Source organism: Pygocentrus nattereri, chromosome 22, assembly GCF_015220715.1.
Source record: "Pygocentrus nattereri isolate fPygNat1 chromosome 22, fPygNat1.pri, whole genome shotgun sequence".
In the NCBI taxonomy this organism is placed as follows: domain Eukaryota; kingdom Metazoa; phylum Chordata; class Actinopteri; order Characiformes; family Serrasalmidae; genus Pygocentrus; species Pygocentrus nattereri.
In genome coordinates, this window is record NC_051232.1 from 31,476,642 (window position 1) to 31,497,040 (window position 20,399).

Sequence of the window (20,399 nt, forward strand, 5' to 3'; positions counted from 1 at the left end):
AATATGCTTTGATCTAAAACCAGTAGCTCTGGCTGCATGTTTAGGCTCGTGGTCCTGCTGAAAGGTGAACCCCCATCCCAGCCTCTAACAGGTTTTCCTCCAGGATTGCCCTGTATTTAGCTCCATCCACCTTCCCATTAACTCTGACCAGTGCACGTATGATATGATCACATGATCAAATGCAGTGAGAGAGGCCAATGAATAGCAGTAATGTTGTAAACAGATTATTAAAAACTCTGTCCAGTCAGTCATGCAGAGTGAACTGGGCAATCGGTGTTGGGCACGTTAGACCCGAACACACGTCCGTTACGTCGATAACAAACTGCTGATGTCGATTGTCAACAAAACCGGCTGTTCTTGTCAATAAATCCATGTTTTATTTCTTTCCTTTACTGTGAGATACATTATTACTGTAACTCTGGGGTTAATATGGGTGTTTAAATCACAATTTCACAGGCATTTCTATTAATTATTTCATAAATATATATGCAGGGATGCCCTTGTGCACATACAGAACACACACACATGCTTACACGTTCACGTCTTGGGCAGATATTCAGGTTATTTGATGTCTGTCATTGTTGTGTCTTCGTGATTTCGTTTAGGTGGAGGCTTTTAGGCTTTTATGCAGTGCATGTTATGCTGTCTTTGTTTATTTGTGTGTATTTAAAATTGTGCAAAAAATAAAACTAAACTAGAAAATATATTTTAGTCAGTTTAGCAGTATTTGACCATTATCAGCGTGACCTGTGACCTCTAAGAACACATGGAAGTTCACTGGTCATTCAATAAAATGGTGTTTGCAGTGTAAGACATACCAGCGTCTGGTTTCTAGCACTACAGTGATGAACAGCGTACGTTTATATCTTTTAGAGCCATTAAACGCTACAGACGTCTGGTTCCTGGTGCTGGAATGGTGAACGATTCTGACCCTCTAGAAAGGCTCATTTCACATCGAACCACTCAATGATTTTGGTAACATCTAAACCATTGAATGATGAGGTCATTTGGAATTCCCCTACAAGACAGTGAGGTAAATGCTTAGGGTTAATGAAATAAAAGCTAAAATAAAAGTTTTAACGTCTTTTCTAGAGTAACGGTGGTGCGTCCTGAGGTAAACTAGCATCACCCACCTCCCCACGGAGAGCTAATCCCGTCTAAATAGAAGCTTCTCTTTGGGCAAAAGTGCCGGAGATGCTGATTGACAGACTCCAGCACTTCTCCATGTCAGTATTCCGCTCTAAACCCATGTTTGGAAGATTGGAAGTTTGGCTCTTTGACGTGCTTTTTCCTTTTTTTGACAGTTGAAGCTACAACTTCAAGCTTTCTTTGCCCAAACCACTTTTCACACTCCGCCTTATAGGCTACTTTCTTTCTAGTTAAAAGATCTCTCAGAGAGAGATCAAAGGGAAGAGGCACAGATAAGGTTCAAACAAGGATAGTCGCTTATTTTCTGCTCCTCTTCCAGGCAGAAATCCAAGCGAATGTGTTTAAATTCAGGCTCCACAGAAGGGGCAGAGCAGGAGGTTCTTGGTGAGGCTTGCTGGGGCGTCTAGGTGCTGAAGGCGGGCGTCAGCGGGATGGAGGAAGCAGCCAAAGCCTGTCCACTGCTGGCTGCAGCTGTGTTCCTGCTATCTGCTGAGAGATCTTCCTCGCAGGCAGCGAGAGCTCAGAGGGGAGGACAGCTCCTTTGTACGAGGCTGCTCATTAGTGTGACTTGGAGCCAGAAGGTGGAGAAGGAGCTGGCCAGGGTTCTGAAGTCGGGTTGCTCAGTGCCGAGCCAGGCTTAGCTGAGGGAGCTGTCCGTGGTGCTGCACCTGCGTTTGAACCCCCTCTCTTCCTCCTGTACCTGCTTAGCTGGGTCATTCCAAACTTTTTGCATCACTTACATCTCAAAGCTCCACATTTGTTATGTCTTAGATGAATTCCTGCCATCGGAAGGTGTTGATCTGTCATAATAGTCAAAATAAAAATACATTTATTTTGTATGAACTAAACTGTTTTCCACTCTGTATTCCAGCTTCCGTTCTTTTCAGAAGACTCACTTTCATTTCATCAAAGAATCTGCAGACACACCTGCAAAAGTTCAGTCTTAGAAGCTGGTTGGTCATTTTTTGAAGTAATCAAACACATTCAGTGGTGTTGAGGTCTGGACTCTGGGGTGGTCGAGCTGTTTAGCCACATTTACATGCAGCCTAATTCAGGATAGTCTAGTTCGATTGAAACCATTTGGAATACAGTTTCTATCCGATTGATCAAGGTGGGTATTCCTGTAAATAATCTGTTAAATTGAGGAATAATATCCGTGTAAGCGCCTGTATCCGATTCCATTCCCTATCGGAAAGTTTAAGTCTGTTCTGCATCTTCGTCACGTCACAGTGAGAGTTTATACCGTTCAACACGGCGGAGCAGAAACTGGTCTGCAGAGGAGACGAAGTTCATGCTCTGATCTTTAAAAGACGGCGGTGGGACGGACGTCCAGCTTGTGTGTCTCAGAGCACGACGTCTTCCTCTCGGCCTTCTTTAATAAGGACACGTGAAGGACGTTTTCCTGAGTCTGACGTCATTTTAAAGCAGTTAAAAACAAGCACTGCTCACTGCTGCTCATCTCGTTCTGAATGAACATGATGCTGGTTGTCATGGTAACGTCTACGCTAAGCGGTTCCCTAAGCATGTAATTTTGGATAAATGGAGATTTTCATCAGATTGTTGAGTAAATCAATATCAATCAGTCAGATTAGAGAAAATATTTGCATGTAAACAGGCTTCTTGATGGCTACACATCCTTTCACACCCATAGCACTGAGTCAGGGGGCAGTTTTGGGGTCTTCCAGGTCTTCCAGGTGGTTGTTAGGAGCCACATTTTCTCTGTAATCTTTAATACTCTTTTCATCTCCTGATTTTTTTTTTTTCCACTTATTTTCCTAAGACTCTCCTTCCTTATGCAAGTGGAATGTCTTATATCTAATCTGCTCTGTTCATGAATAATTAATAATATGTACTTAATGGCTGGAACTTCAATGAAGGACTTTCACACACTACTGTATACATTTCTCTATATCACGTTTCATTAACATGCATTAACTCCCCATCAATGTGTGTGTTTTTCCCCTCAGACATGCATCTATCAACACCCTTAGTCACACATCTGACGGGGCTTTAACACCACGATTAACACTTTGTCTCCTCCTGCCTCGTCTGTATCTCAGACCGCGGAAAAGCCTCAGGGAGCCTGATGAAGATGGATGGCCCAGCAGCAGGAAGTCCGAACGCGTGGGTGCTTGAACTGCTCGTCTTCCTCCTCAGCCTTTTCATGGACGACCAAGTCTCAAGCCAGGTGATCTGCCCCAGACCACTCCATCACGAATGGCAGCCTCAGCTGAGGAACATCACCCTGAGATGGACTCTCGCGGAGAACACCTGCAGCAGCGTGGATCAGTGCTGGAACGGCCTTCTGAAACGAAAGCAGCACTGGACGAATCAGTCGTACGCGTTCCCTCAGCTGTGCCCCCTGGAGGTTCAGCTGGGAGATGCGCTGTTCGCCTTCCCTGACAGAACACTGGAGCAGTACGGCGTGAATCTAATCAACTTGTCCAAAGAAGAGTTTGAAAGCTGCTCAACGGAGCAAGTGCAGAGTAAGCACTTCATCTTCGCCGCCTTTATGAAAGGTGGCATGCAGGTGGGCCCGAAGTGGCTGTCCCCTGGCATTCATTACTTTGCTGCCACTCACAAAGGCAGCAGCCAGCTATGCCAGCTTGGCCTGCGTCTTGGTGTGGTGGTCAAGGAGCAGTGCTGTCAGGATTCTCCGCTTCTCCGCCTCTGCTCAGGCCACGGCGTTTGCAGAGCTAACGTTGGACAGCTTGCGTACGGTTGCCGGTGTAACAGGCATTATTCCGGGCCCTTTTGCGAGGATTTCGATGCCTGCTCTGAGAAGCCGTGCTTAAACGGTGCGACCTGCGTGAGCAACAGCACTGCAGAGCCCAGTCGGCCTTCCTATGAGTGCTTGTGTCCGCCCCGGTTCACTGGTGAGTCTATAATTTGCCGTTCTTTTATGTTAACCATCATGTTTGTTCTTACCCCAGTTCATGTTGTTCCTCTGTCTGATTCTTTTTATATCCTTGTTTCTAGCTCACGTCTCTCTTTTAGTAATTGTAGAGTGGCGTTATTAATACTTTGGAGCTTTGGAACATTTGCAAATAAATGTCACTAATTCTAGCAAAAGCCTGCTATATAATGGAAATCAGATTATTCCTTACACTGGCTGTGTGTACAAGTAATCCAATCCAAAATTACATGTGTAGAGAACCACTTAGAGTAAACGTTGCCATGACAGCCAGCATCAGTGAGCAGTGCTTGTGTTTTTATGATATCGATTTACTCAACAATCTGCTGAAAATGTCCATTTATCCAAAATTACATGCGTAGGGAACCGCTTAGTGTAGACGTTACCATGACAACCAGCATCATGTTCAGTCAGAATGAGATGAGCAGCAGTGAGCAGTGCTTGTTTTTAACTGCTTTAAAATGACGTCAGACTCAGGAAAACGTCCTTCACATGTCCTTATTAAAGAAGGCCGAGAGGAAGACATCGTGCTCTGAGACACATAAGCTGGACGTCCGTCCCGCCGCCGTCTTTTAAAGATCTTTTAAAAACTTCGTCTCCTCTGCAGACCAGTTTCTGCTCCGCCGTGTTGAACGGTATAAACTCTCACTGTGACGCGACGCACATGCAGAACAGTCCTAAACTTTCCGATAGGGAATATAATCGGATACAGGCGTTTCCACTGATATTATTCTTCTATATTACCCACCTCGATCAGTCAAATAGAACCTGAATTCTGAATGGCCTCCCTCAGACTAGACTATTCCGATTGAAGTGTTGGTAACACTTTCTGTGAATGTCATGTTTGTAAGCATTCATAACATGTTCTAATGCATGTATTGTAATAAACATGGCTATAAAGTGTAATTTCGTTATAACTCATTTTTATAAATATGTATAACCATGTTTATAATGCCTTATGAATGCATTATAACATGTTATAAATGTGGTTATAGATGCTTACAAACGTGACAGTCATAGAAAGGATTACTGAAATGTTTACATGGACGTTTTCTATTCCGATTGAGCTATCAATCTGATTATTAACAGATTATTAGGCTGTTGTGAGATCAATTTATGTCATGAGGTACATAAATACTGTTTAATTTTCAAAACATTCTGTCCAAAAAGTTTCAGTTTCACTGCCTATTAGATATTATATCTAATATCTAATAATCCCAGGGTTTAATTTACATACATCTAGCTTTTCTACAGCAGTTTAGCCCCACCCACTCAGGCTGAAGTTATAAGGAGTGTTTCAGCTCGAGCTGCTTCTTGAATAAAGGCCCAAACCAGGACAGCCAATACAAATAGAGGTAATTTACATATCAGGCTCATAGGCGCAATAACAAAAACAGCCTGTTTAATTCTAACGGTTGGAAAATGGTCATGTGAAGATGGATTATGGCTATTTGTGGTATGTTAAACCACACAAGCATTATAAATGGATTTCAGGGAAAAGTAAAATACAAGAAGAATGTAGGGTGGATATTTTTCATGGAGGTGCTATAACAGAATCGGAGTGTCTGCACACTTTTCTCAGTTCATTGAAAAGTCTAGTAGTAGGAGGCCAAAGTGACTAGACTTGCATCATAGGTCTCTTTAATCCAAGGCTTTGAGCACTGTTGCTGATGGGAATAAAGTGGTTGCAATGATTAAAACGCAAAAATAGACATCTAATGTTCTTTGAGGGCTGTTTTGCTTTAGAACATGAATGTTTTCCTCTCCACCATGCATATATTTTAAAATGTATGTGTTTTCAGCCAAAATCCTATCAAAACTATCATAAAACAAAACATGAGGCAGCGTATTTAAAGGCGTTAAGCTCTTCAGACGTCTGGTTCCTATCACCACCACTGTGAACAGTTCTGTCTCGGTCTTCTGTCTAGACGTCTGTCTAGATAAGAGCGTTTCACAACAGACCACCCTGGACTGCTCTGTTTACATCTCAACCACTTAATTATGCAGGAAACTAAACTGGATCCAAGTCAGAGCTGAAACACATTCTGGACTTCTAACTGATCTTGGACTTTAGACTCAAATACTTTTGAGTGCCTATAAACCTTAATTATGATTATTATATTAACACTAAGGACTGGACATTCAAAAACACTCAGTGGCTGTTTCACTGACAATTTTAGCTCATTTTGAGCTCAGAAACTCATGACCAGCAAACACAGCTGTTCACACAGAAAATCATCATATTTTACACAAAAACACTAAAAAGTGCTGAACTGCAGAAAATATGATGATTCTTAATGATCCTCACTGACTTTCAGACTCTTCTCAATACCCAAAGTACCCAATAAATGATCATTTTCTGTATATTTACGTTATTGTTATCTCTATTAGTGCTTTGGGTCCAAGTAGATCAGAGCACAATCCTTGTAAATATCTAAGGACTGGATAGTACTATGGGATGCGGTTCAAGCAAATTCAGTTTTAGAAAATTGAATATTGTCTATCTGTAGTTCAACCCCCTTTCCAAAAAGTTGGGACGCTGTGCAAATCATTTCATCCCTCTATTTCATTGAAAATAGTACAAAGACAACAAATCAAATGTTCAAACTGAGGAATGTTATTGTTTTTTGAAAAATATTTGCCCATTTTAAATTTGATGCCAACAATATGTTCCAGAAAAGTTGGGACGGGGCGTGTTTACCGCTGTGTTTCATCACCTGTTCTTTTAACAGCACTCTGTAAGTGTTTGGGAACTGAGGAGACGCTGCTGTAGTTTAGAAAGTGAAATGTTTTCAGCTTCTCATCAGTTCAGGGCCTCTTTTGATGTAATTTTCATTTCATAATGTTTTCAGTGCTGCTTGCTGTGAAAACATTATGAAATGAAAATTACATCAAAAGAGGCCCTGAACTGATGAGAAGCTGAAACAGCAAGGAGGGCCTGGGTTCGATTCCCCGGCCGGGTGACCAGCAAGGAGGGCCTGGGTTCGATTCCCCGGCCGGGTGACCAGGGTCCTCTCTGTGTGGAGTTTGCATGTTCTCCCCGTGTCTGCGTGGGTTTCCTCCGGGTTCTCCGGTTTCCTCCCACAGTCCAAAGACATGCAGTCAGGCCAATTGGACATGCTAAACTGCCCCTAGGTGTGAGTGACTGTCTGTGTCTGTGTGTCTGCCCTGTGATGGACTGGCGACCTGTCCAGGGTGTATCCTGCCTTCCGCCCGAAGACTGCTGGGTTGGCTCCAGCTCCCCCCCGCGACCCTGACGGAGAAGCGGCTTAGAAAATGGATGGATGGATGGATGGATGGATGTTTTCAGTGGTGACAGGTCTGGACTGCAGGCAGGTCACTCTAGTGTCCGGACTCTTTTAATACAGAGCAATGCTGCTGTAATACATGGAGAATGTGGTTTGACATCGTCTTGCTGAAATAATCAAACCTTCCCTGAAAAAGACGTCGTCTAGATGGCGATAAAGCATTAATGGCGCCTTCACTGATGTGCACGTCACCCACGCCATGTGCACTAATTGTGCACTAATTGAAATGAGCTCAGGCCCAGAGAAGGTGGCAGCGTTTCTGGATCCTGTTTATATTTGGCTTCTTCTTTGTGTTTTAGAGTTTAACAGCGTTTGTGGATGCAGTGATGAACTGTGTTCACAGACAGTGGTTTTCAGAAGTGTTTCTGAGCCCATGCAGTGATTTCCACTACAGAATCATGTCTGTTTTTAATGCAGTGCTGCCTGAGGGCCCAAAATCACGGCCAGCAGATACTGGTTTTTGGCCTCGTCCCTCACAGACAGAGATTTCTCCAGATTCTCTGAATCTTTTAATGATATTCTGCACCATAAACGATGAAAAGCAGAAGTTCTTTGCTGTTTTATGTTGAGAAACATTATTCTTGAATTGTTGCTCTATTTTGGTGGTGCAGTCTTTCACAGAGCGGTGAGCCCCTCTTCATGTTTACTTCTGAAAGACTCCGCCTCTCTGAGATGCCCTTTTATACCCAGTCATGTTACTGACCTGTTGCCCCCATCCCAGCCTTTTTGGAACATATTGTTGGCATCAAATTCAATGAAAGTGAAATGAAATTCAGTTGTAGAAAATTGCTTATTGTCTGTCTTTAATAGAGAATTTTCCGCTATAGCACATACGGCCTCATCCTCGAATGCCTTTCCTGGATTTGGGACCGTGCTCTCCTGCTGCAGGGGTTTTTTCTGAGAAGCAGAATGAGAGTCTACCTGCCTTCAGAAGACAATCTTGTTGCTTTGTAGATTCCTGTTAATTATTTATCTGTCACACCGACTTTCTCCCTGTTTGGCTCAGCACAATTATTTCATGACGACATGGATCCCCTTTAGGGTGTTTATTGGTGCAACGTTTTCCTGGAAGTCTCTTTCTCTTTCCTGCACCTGTAAGTGTCCTTAATTACATGATCCTTAGTTTTCCTCCCCCTCCTGTTTCATTTAGATATAAACGCTTCCTCTCCCCGTGTCGATATCGCTGAAATCTGCCTCCGAATGCTGTTTAAACACGAGCCTCTCGGTGAGCACCTTAAAGAGCAGGATATTTAAAAAGCCTCTAATGTTGTCCTCACAAGTAGCTCAGCTAATGTGGCTTATTGATAACACTGCTGAATTATTCATAGCTTTCCTGTTAGGAACAGTGCAGGCAGTCCGTGGAGACGGGGCTTGGAGAGATACTCGCTGTACAGGAGTTTCTGCTGAATCTGTGTGGAGTAAAGTTTGACAGGTTCGTGTATCATGTCTAAACCACACCTGGCAGCCTGTAAATGAGCCCTGTTTAGCTTATGGATTCTTTTGGAGCTTCCAAAATGGACTTTTTGTTCGAAAGAGATTGACAGGCATTGTGTGCGGAACACTGTTCTTCTGATTTAACAGCTAAATTAGTCTGCAGCAATTAGCAGAGCTTTTAAAGATGATGTTTATAACACTTCTTAATGCTTTAGAGGCGAATTATAATGCTTAAAAGCAATGCATCTCATTTTTAACTAGACATCCAAGCAGCAACCAGAGTTGTACGTTCCAATTTAGAAATATCGTGTGTAATATAATACTCATTTATTTTTATTTCCACATACAGTGATACACTTTCATTCCTTCTGAGGATCAAGACTCTGCAGACAGGCTGACCAGCTGTTCTCAGTGGACGTCGCTTAATTTTCTACAGTTAAATCACAGAAACAAAACTGAAATGCAGAAGTTTGGTTCTTTAGCTTCCAAACCTGAAGTAGGAAACCTGGTCTTATCTGCATGTAAACAGTCACTAAAGCAGCTTTTTATCACTAAAAATCACTAAAGTTTGGCCTTTTCTCTCTCAGAGCGACGTTGATGCATTTGTTACAAGCAGAGTTGATCACTGTAATGATCTTCTTACTGGACTTCCTAAGGAAACAATACAGCTCGTACAAAACACAGCAGCATCCAGACAAAAGCTAAACGGAGAGATCAGATCACTCCTGTTTTAAAAGAGCTGCACTGGCTGCCTCTATCATTCAGGATAGGTTTTAAAGCTCTGCTACTAGTTTTTAAAGCTCTAAATAACTGTTTATCTGTTTCTGATCTTCGATCTGTAGATACTGACCTTCAGCAAACACCTTCTTTAAAATACACTGGTCAGTTATTAGGCATCTAAACTGTGCAGCTGCCACCGGCCATCTGATCTGTGTTATGGTGCAATGCGATTTAAAGTCGTCGTAGTTTCATTTTTTACTGTACAACAGACTGTAAAGTATTTTGAGCTGAAACTGGCATGAAAAGTGCTATATTGTCATTAATTCTGGCTCATTAGCGTTTCCAGCGCAGTTTCAAATTTTGGCATCAAGTTCGATTCTCGTCTGAACTTTGAGGCCCACATTCAACATTTTGTACAATTTTATTTTGTCATCTAAAACTTTTCTCAAACCTCTTCTTCCAATGCAGGGAGTCTTGTTCGTGCCTTTGTTTCATTGAGAGTTTGTTAATGAAATGTGTGTTTTTATTGGTGCTGGAGCGTCAATTAAAATGGGGCCAAGCACGTCCAGAAATTCCAATATATTTAGAATTTTACAGCCAGGATATTAAAATATAAACACTTTACATCAGTGTATGTAATTGACTATGAAATGACTTGTCTTTACTTGTCAGTGCGTTCACAAAATCACACCAGATTATCTCAGGGACCTTAGTATACCCTGTAATTCTAGTTGCGATCACCAGTCTAACACTGATCACAATCTTCTGCATACAATAACTGCATATAATGGCCATACTGTGTAGTTTATGCTGCGTACTGCATCAGTATAAATCAGAGGTCCGCAATATGCAGCTCATGTGGCTCCACAGCAGAATCAGATTCGTAGGTAATAATAAAATAATCCTCCTCTACAGTAAAATAAAGCTCTTCTGATCCTTCAACACAGTTTAACAGAAAATGGTCTTAAACTCTGAAGTTAACTAAACGGCAAAGAGAGAGATTTAAGACGACCATCGACCATTTTAAGATGAATGGACTTATTTGTGTTTATAATCACTCCAGCTGGTTTCCTGATATGTTTGATCTGCAATGAGAAACTGACAAACACTGAAGTCGTGAAGCTGAAGTCACTTTCTCATTTAGCAGCTTCTCATTTGAATTTTCCCGTTCCACCTTAACTAGTGCAGCAGTTACATTCTGCCACCTCAGGCACCGTTTAAGGTGGAACATAAAAATTGGAACGAGAAGCAACTTCAGCCTTGTAGAAAGTCGAACGCTGACATTTTACAAGAAACTGTTCTACTTTTGAGGAAAGGGTTCCTGCCAGAAATGTGAGAAAAGCAGCTATAGCTGAGCTAAAGCTCAGACCTTCAAACTTCATGTGGCCAGATTATCTCAAGAACAGCGTAGAGAGCTTCATGGAATGGGTTTCCATGGCCGAGCAGCTGCATCCAATCCTTACATCACTAAGCGCAATGCAAAGCGTGGAATGCAGTGGAGTAAAGCGCCGCCACTGGACTCTAGAGCAGTGGAGACGTGTTCTCTGGAGTGACCAATCACGCTTCTCCATCTGGAAATCCGATGGACAAGTCTGGGTTTGCCGGTTGCCAGGAGACGGTACTTGTCTGACTGCATTGTGCCGAGTGTAAAGTTTGGTGGAGGGGGGATTATGGTGTAGGGTTGTTTTTCAGGAGTGGGGCTCGGCCCCTTAGTTCCAGTGAAAGGAACTCTTAAACCTTCAGTACCAAGAGATTTTAGACAATTTCACGCTTCCAACTTTGTGGGAACAGTTTGGGGACGGCCCTTTCCTGTTCCAACATGACTGCACACCAGTGCACAAAGCAGATCCATAAAGACGTGGATGAGCCAGTTTGGTGTGGAAGAACCTGACTGGCCTGCACAGAGTCCTGTCCTCAACCCCACAGAACACCTTTGGGATGAATTAGAGTGGAGACTGTGAGCCAGGCCTTCTCGTCCAACATCAGTGTCTGACCTCACAAATGCGCTTCTGGAAGAACGGTCAAAAATTCCCATAAACACTCCTAACCCTTGTGGACAGCCTTCCCAGAAGAGCTGAAGCTGTTATAGCTGCAAAGGGTGGGCCAACATCATATTAAACCCTATGGATTAAGAATGGGACGTCACTCAAGTTCATATGCGTGTGAAGCCAGATGAGCCAATATGTTTGGCAATATAGTGTATTTATAGCCAAGATGGTAAATGGCTATAAAGTGTTGTGGCTTCCAAAGTGGCTCTTCTTAACATTTGGGTTGCCGACTTCACAGTACGGTATCCAGCATCCAGTGAAATAGTGAATTATAGTACTTTCATTCAAAGCCTGTGATATTATTAATTGTTATTAATATTTTTTTGGAGTTGTTTAATCTGTTGGCCATATTTTAGGCCGTTATCTAGCTAATCTGCCTATTTCTAATTAAGAAATTAAGCTGTCAGCCCCTCAGTTTAACCCCTGAAATGACCAGGGCCCAAAGTTTTATGGCACATTTCTTTAACCTAAGATTAACTCAGCCAGTGTGCGTTAAAGTCCCTGCAGTTACTGAGTAATAAGCCTATATAGCCAATAGGTAATGAGCCTGGGATTTCAGTGAATTTACAGAACCAGACTACTTATTCAGTACACTTGTTGGTCCAAGGGTTGCATTAATCCTAATGAATCTTCATCTTACCCCTGCGCTGCCCTCACTGCCACTGTTCCCGGCCTGTTGTAAACATCTTTCTTACGTGTGAAGTGGTTATTTTTACTCGGCACAATTACTAAAGTGTTGTGTTATATTTGCCCCCCAGGGGTCAACTGCTCTGAAATCCTCGGCCAGAGAAACTGTACCCAGGACTGCAGGAACGGGACGTGTGTTCAAGTGTCGCCAGTTTCCTACCAGTGCCGATGTTTGGCTGGATACACAGGCAAGTAGCAGCTGCTGCGACGTTCCTCGAGCAAATGAATTCCATGAAACAATCTAGAGAGCCGTGATAAATTCCGTTCTTCACAAAGGAGTGCTTTTCTTTGAGTCCACTAATGGATGTTTAATTTTTTCATTCAGATAGTGCTTGGCCTCATTTGACTCATTATGTTTTGATAATGAGGCATATGATTAATGATGGGTCATTTTGGTGGCTTTCACAATAGCCATGCAATTATGCAGACTCTCATCTGACCGAAGTTTTTCCTCTGTTTCTTTTCACGTGAAGCTGGCCATCCAAACCGGTATTCATATTAACTCTGAGCAGGGAGATTTCCGAAAAGGCATTCAGACAATTGAATCTGTCATGTATGAAAGGCGCTAAAATATTCTTTGCAAACGCGTAATGCAAAACGCTGGGAGAGAAAACAGCGGCTTAATTGGGGTAAGTGTAAAGACTGTACGCTCAAGAGAGTGTGGTGGAAGCCGTTTTGCTGTTTAGCTCCTCAAAGGTCTATTTCTTGGTTTTTATAAACTAACAAAAGCTCAGCTGGTTTACATAAGAGTCCCTGTACTTACTGAATAATATATAACACACACACACACATATATATATATATATATATATATATATATATAAATATATACACTCACCACTTTATTAGGTACCTGTTCAGTTGCCTGTTAACACAAATAGCTAATCAGCCAATCACATGGCCACAACTCACTGCATTTAGGTCTGTACTCTCTCAGAAAAAAAGGTACGACACTGTCACTGGGGCAGTACCCTTCCTGTCACTGTGGTGGTACCCTCTGGGGTACATCTCTGTACCTGTAGTCAGGGAACATAATTGTACCATAATCCACTGAAACGATCTGTTCTAAGCTGTACTGACTCCACACACCCCGCCTCGCCTCCAGGCTTTTTATTAAACGGTTCCGTTTTAAAAGATTCGTTTCTAAAAAGATACAAATATCTACTTTTCCACTAGGAAAAACTTATTTAAGGTACACACTTGGACCTTAACACCGCTGCTGCACCTTTGAGGGATTGTTTATACTGTTTGTACCTTGATGAACGAATCATGTACCCGCATGGTGCCTTTATTTCTAACAGTGTAGAGGTGGTCAAGACAACTTGCTGAAGTGCAGACCGAGCATCAGAACGGGGAAGAAAGGGGATTTAAGGGGCTTTGAACGTGGCGTGGTTGTTGGTGCCAGACGGGCTGGTCTGAGTATTTCAGAAACTGCTGATCTACTGGGATTTTCACACACAACCATCTCTAGGGTTTACAGAGAACGGTCCGAAAAAGAGGAAATATCCAGTGAGCGGTCAGTTGTGTGGACGAAAATGCCTTGTTGATGTGAGAGGCCAGAGGAGAATGGGCAGACTGGTTCCAGATGATAGAAAGGCAGCAGGAACTCAAATAACCAACCAGAATCTCTGAGGAACGTTTCCAGCACCTTGTTGAAAGTCTGACATGAAGAATTAAAGCAGTTCTGAAGGCAAAAGGGGTTCCAGCCTTTTACTGTACCTAATAAAGTGGCCGGTGAGTGTATATACACTACTCAAAAAAATAAAGGGAACACTCAAATAACACATCCTAGATCTGAATGAATGAAATATTCTCATTGAATACTTTGTTCTGTACAAAGTTGAATGTGCTGACAACAAAATCACACAAAAATCATCAATGGAAATCAAATTAATTAACCAATGGATTTGGCCTGGATTTGGAGTCACACACAAAATTAAAGTGGAAAAACACACAACAGGCTGATCCAACTTTGATGTAATGTCCTTAAAACAAGTCAAAATGAGGCTCAGTATTGTGTGTGTGTGGCCTCCACGTGCCTGTATGACCTCCCTACAACGCCTGGGCATGCTCCTGATGGTCTCCTGAGGGATCTCCTCCAGGTCCAGGTCCAGACCTGGACTAAAGCATCCACCAACTCTTGGACAGTCTGTGGTGCAACGTGGCGTTGGTGGATGGAGCGAGACATGATGTCCCAGATGTGCTCAATCGGATTCAGGTCTGGGGAATGGGCGGGCCGGTCCAGAGCTTCAATGCCTTCATCTTGCAGGAACTGCTGACACATGAGGTCTAGCATTGTCCTGCATTAGGAGGAACCCAGGGCCAACCGCACCAGCATATGGTCTCACAAGGGGTCTGAGGATCTCATCTCGGTACCTAATGGCAGTCAGGCTACCTCTGGCGAGCACATGGAGGGCTGTGCGGCCCTCCAAAGAAATGGCACCCCACACCATTACTGACCCACTGCCAAACCGGTCATGCTGAAGGATGTTGCAGGCAGCAGATCGCTCTCCACAGCGTCTCCAGACTCTGTCACGTCTGTCACATGTGCTCAGTGTGAACCTGCTTTCATCTGTGAAGATCACAGGGCGCCAGTGGCGAATTTGCCAATCCTGGTGTTCTCCAAGCGATGCCAAGCGTCCTGCACGGTGTTGGGCTGTGGGCACAACCCCCATCTGTGGACGTCGGGCCCTCATACCATCCTCATGGAGTCGGTTTCTAATGGTTTGTGCAGACACATGCACATTTGTGGCCTGCTGGAGGTCATTCTGCTGGAGGGCTCTGGGAGCTCCTCCTGTTCCTCCTTGCACAAAGGCGGAGGTAGCAGTCCTGCTGCTGGGTTGTTGCCCTCCTACGGCCTCCTCCACGTCTCCTGGTGTACTGGCCTGTCTCCTGGTAGCGCCTCCAGCCTCTGGACACTACGCTGACAGACACAGCAAACCCTCTTGCCACAGCTTGCATTGATGTGCCGTCCTGGATGAGCTGCACTACCTGAGCCACTTGTGTGGGTTGTAGAGTTCGTCTCCTGCTACCACGAGTGTGAAAGACCACCAACATTCAAAAGTGACCAAAACATCAGCCAGAAAGCAGAAAGGTACTGAGAAGTGGTCTGTGGTCCCACCTGCAGAACCACTCCTTTATTGAGTGTGTCTTGCTAATTGCCAATGATTTCCACCTGTTGTTTATTCCATTTGCACAACAGCTGTGAAATTGATTGTCAATCAGTGTTGCTTCCTAAGTGGACAGTTTGATTTCACAGAAGTTTGATTTACTTGGAGTTATATTGTGTTGTTTAAGTGTTCCCTTTATTTTTTTGAGCAGTGTATAATATAAAGCGCAGTGCATTTTGGACCATAAACAATGGGCAACAGTTAATGGTGGGTGATACGGCAAAATACACCATCTATATATCACAATGCAGGGTGATTGACAAAGATTAATCTAAATTCAAAATCATTTATTTCTCTTGTAAATCATTACAGAACAATGCAGTGAACTGTGAATGGTTTAAATGAGAGTAAAGTGGCCGGTGAGTGCAATTCCCTTTGTTAACAATAACGTATCAAGTTGCCCATCAGCACACATGAATGCCCTGGGGCTGTGAAGTGTTCCTGCTTTGTTTTCTTTTGAAAAGATAATTCCACTAACTTAATAAAGTAGTTTGAGTGCTTCACTGAACCTCTATCCAGAGCTCGACTCAGGCCCAGGCTGTAAAGGATAGTTGGAAATAAATAATAATCATCGCTGTTATGAATCTCGTAGTGGGTTTATGAGACGATGCTGTGTCACCCCTTTAGGAAGGTAATGAATAATAAAGTCCCATTTGGGCTAATGAGTGTCTCACCCACAAAGATGTGACAACAGTTTCCCGGTCCCCTGGGCGTCCCACATAATGATGTCATGATGGACTCTGGGGTCCCGGATCCAGGTGGCCGGGCGCAGTGATTAATTGTTTGGTACGCGGCAGCAATTTGTCCAGCTAAGCAACATTTTCTAATGTCACGCTCGCATCTCACACCTTTGCAGCTGTAGCACTTTGCAGGCAAAGTTTACCTGAGGTCTGTGCCAGCTGCAGAGCCTTCACCAACAGGTGAGCTGACCAGGGCTGTACGATATGGATGAAATTCAGTGTTGTGATCATATAATTACACATTTTGATTAGGATGTAAAATACAGCATTACACATCCGAGAATCCGTAATGTGGCTTAAGACAGGCCTACATTGTTTTGACCACAGTGAGTGTGTTTACATGCACTTAATAATCCGATAACTCCGGAACTCAGACTAGTAATCCAATCGTGTTTACATGCACTTGAGTAATCAGATAATGGGGAAACTCCAGGTCTACAGGAGTCAGACAGTAATCAGATAATGGGGAAACTCCAGGTCTACATGAGTCAGACAGTAATCAGATAATGGGGAAACTCCAGGTCTACAGGAGTCAGACAGTAATCAGATAATGGGGAAACTCCAGGTCTACAGGAGTCAGACAGTAATCAGATAATGGGGAAACTCCAGGTCTACATGAGTCAGACAGTAATCAGATAATGGGGAAACTCCAGGTCTGCATGAGTCAGACAGTAATCAGATAATGGGGAAACTCCAGGTCTACAGGAGTCAGACAGTAATCAGATAATGGGGAAACTCCAGGTCTACAGGAGTCAGACAGTAATCAGATAATGGGGAAACTCCAGGTCTACATGAGTCAGACAGTAATCAGATAATGGGGAAACTCCAGGTCTGCATGAGTCAGACAGTAATCAGATAATGGGGAAACGCCAGGTCTACATGAGTCAGACAGTAATCAGATAACGGGGAAACTCCAGGTCTACATGAGTCAGACAGTAATCAGACAATGGGGAAACTCCAGGTCTACAGGAGTCAGACAGTAATCAGATGATGGGGAAACTCCAGGTCTACATGAGGCAGACAGTAATAAGATAATGGGGAAACTCCAGGTCTACATGAGGCAGACAGTAATCAGACAATGGGGAAACTCCAGGTCTACAGGAGTCAGACAGTAATCAGATAATGGGGAAACTCCAGGTCTACATGAGTCAGACAGTACTCAGATAATGGAGAAACTCCAGGTCTACATGAGTCAGACAGTAATCAGATAACGGGGAAACTCCAGGTCTACACGAGTCAGACAGTAATCAGGTAATGGGGAAACTCCAGGTCTACATGAGTCAGACAGTAATCAGATAATGGGGAAACTCCAGGTCTACATGAGTCAGACAGTAATTAGATAATGGGGAAACTCCAGGTCTACATGAGTCAGACAGTAATCAGATAACGGGGAAACTCCAGGTCTACAGGACTCAGACAGTAATCAGATAACGGGGAAACTCCAGGTCTACATGAGTCAGACAGTAATCATATAATGGGGAAACTTCAGGTCTACATGAGTCAGACAGTAATCAGATAATGGGGAAACTCCAGGTCTACATGAGTCAGACAGTAATTAGATAATGGGGAAACTCCAGGTCTACATGAGTCAGACAGTAATCAGATAATGGGGAAACTCCAGGTCTACAGGAGTCAGACAGTAATCAGATAATGGGGAAACTCCAGGTCTACAGGAGTCAGACAGTAATCAGATAATGGGGAAACTCCAGGTCTACAGGAGTCAGACAGTAATCAGATAATGGGGAAACTCCAGGTCTACATGAGTCAGACAGTAATCAGATAATGGGGAAACTCCAGGTCTACAGGAGTCAGACAGTAATCAGATAATGGGGAAACTCCAGGTCTACAGGAGTCAGACAGTAATCAGATAATGGAGAAACTCCAGGTCTACAGGAGTCAGACAGTAATCAGATGATGGGGAAACTCCAGGTCTACCAGAGTCAGACAGTAATCAGATAATGGGGAAACTCCAGGTCTACCAGAGTCAGACAGTAATCAGATAATGGAGAAACTCCAGGTCTACAGGAGTCAGACAGTAATCAGATAATGGAGAAACTCCAGGTCTACGTGAGTCAGACAGTAATCAGATAATGGGGAAACTCCAGGTCTACATGAGTCAGACAGTAATCAGATAATGGGGAAACTCCAGGTCTACAGGAGTCAGACAGTAATCAGATAATGGAGAAACTCCAGGTCTACGTGAGTCAGACAGTAATTAGATAATGGGGAAACTCCAGGTCTACATGAGTCAGACTGTAATCAGATTTCTGCTATACAACCAGCCAATCAACTCACAGAAATAGATGTGACGTCACATTACCTGGAAATATGAATGTACATCACCTAGAAGGTGAGGAGTATTTGGTAACGCTTTACTGAAAGGGAGTCTTCATATGACACATTCATGAATGTTTAAATCATCATTTATAAAGTATGCATGTTTTATATGATATTAAAATGGACTGATGCCGTTTTACTAAGACGCATTCATTTTCAAAATAAAAGTCCTAATTTTTCATACATTATTTATACATTATTTTTGATACAATACATTTCTGGACAGCGAAAAAAAAAAAAGACCTCACTTTTGTCACAATTGGCTCCTCCCACTCTTTGCTTTTTCTTTACTTTTGATCTTCCATGTGCGTTTGTTTTGGTTCAGTCCAGCCCCCTTGTTGCCTGACTCCACCCCTGATTGTTACCGCCTGTTTTACACCTGTGCCTTGTCTTGCCTCTGATATATAAGCCCAGTGTTTGCTCTAGTCTGTGTTGGTCTTTGTTCTGTTTGATTGTTTCGTTCAGAAATTAGGCATTTCACTAAAATGAAAAGTTTTTCAAATTAAAAATGAGGACTTTTATTTAGAAAAAAAATCAAAAGTAAAAAGATCTAGTAGTCCACATTAATATAATGTAAAACGTATGATTTATAAATGTTGATTTAAACATTTCTGAACATGTAAAGTGTTTATGTAAGATGTTATGAATGTGTTACGTAGACGACCTTCAAGTAAAGCGTTACCAATGTTTAAATCTTTGATTCCATCGAGCATGTATTTGGTTTCAGCGTCGCTTCAAAAGTGTTTGCTGCGTCTCTCGGCTTCTCGCTTATTTCCGGTACAGCAGTCTGTTTTCACACATGCTCAAACGGAGAAATCCGAAAGAAATCAGAGTAAGAGCTCACAGCACTGAGAAATCTGATTACTGAGCTGCAATCCAGCCTCTAAGAAATCGGATTTCTTAATGAGATTTCTAGACCTTACTCCGAAGTCAGAGTGTGCTGTGTACACGTCCACCAAGGCTTGAAATGAAACACTTTCAAAACATTTAGTGAATTTTTTACAACAGTTGTTGTCACAAAGCAGCTTTACAGAAAAATCCAGGTCCGAGCCCCCATGAACCCCATGAGCCAGTGGTGACAGTGGCAGGAAAAACTCAAAAGGGGAAACCCATCCTCCTCTGGTTGAGCCTAGACAGCAAACCAGCAAACCAGACCACCAGTATAAGACACGGAAGAGGGGGGGAAAGCTGGGGAAGCGATGTTTATGATTTAAAAACAATGCAGCAGCATCAGGAGGGTCAGTCGTGCAGGTGAGGTTTGCACAGCGTCATACAGCAGAAGCTCCATGGTGGTCAGCCTGGTCCAGAAGGGGGCACCCAGTCAAGACCGATGAAGAACAGCATCAGACCCTCAGCAGAGAGACACACAGGCACTTAGTTCTGTTAAAAGATTAGATTAAGCAAAAGCATGTGGTCAAAATACTGTAGGCCTATAAGCATAAGACTCATTCCCCACTCCATCATCTCTATTGTGAGCCTACAGCGGCTTAGCCTGCCCATCCATGCTGAAGTCCTGAATGTTTTTAGCCTGGATTGTTTTATTAATGAGGCAGAACACAGGCCAGCCGATCAGAACAGAGGTCAGTCACATACAGTCAAGTCCTTAAATATCCATACAGATGCACAGCTGTCTTTCTGAGTTTGGTTTGATGATGGCTTGCATTACTGGCAGTGAAGTTACCGCAACAGATTCCAAATGCAAACTTGTGCACTTGAGTTCAACCTTTTACGAGTGGAACAATGTGGGCATAACGCATACCTGGCGCTGAAACAGCTGAGCAGCACATTGTCTAATTACATTTGAACCTTTCAATGTGAGCAGACTATGTGAGAGTGATTGTAATTCCTACGCCGTTGGAACCAACTTTTCACCTGGAGAAACAGGTGAACAA

At 43.1% G+C, this 20,399-nt stretch overlaps 1 protein-coding gene across 1 annotated transcript in view; it reads left to right on the forward strand.

Annotated features, from left to right (window-relative positions):
* eys (eyes shut homolog) overlaps positions 1-20,399 on the forward strand; it is a 445,373-nt gene that overhangs the window by 17,447 nt on the left and 407,527 nt on the right. The window contains exons 2-3 of the mRNA XM_037532720.1: positions 3,117-4,025; positions 12,332-12,448. Of these exons, the coding sequence (XP_037388617.1) occupies positions 3,236-4,025; positions 12,332-12,448 (907 nt within the window). The 5' untranslated portion in view covers positions 3,117-3,235. The remainder of the gene's footprint in view (positions 1-3,116; positions 4,026-12,331; positions 12,449-20,399) is intronic.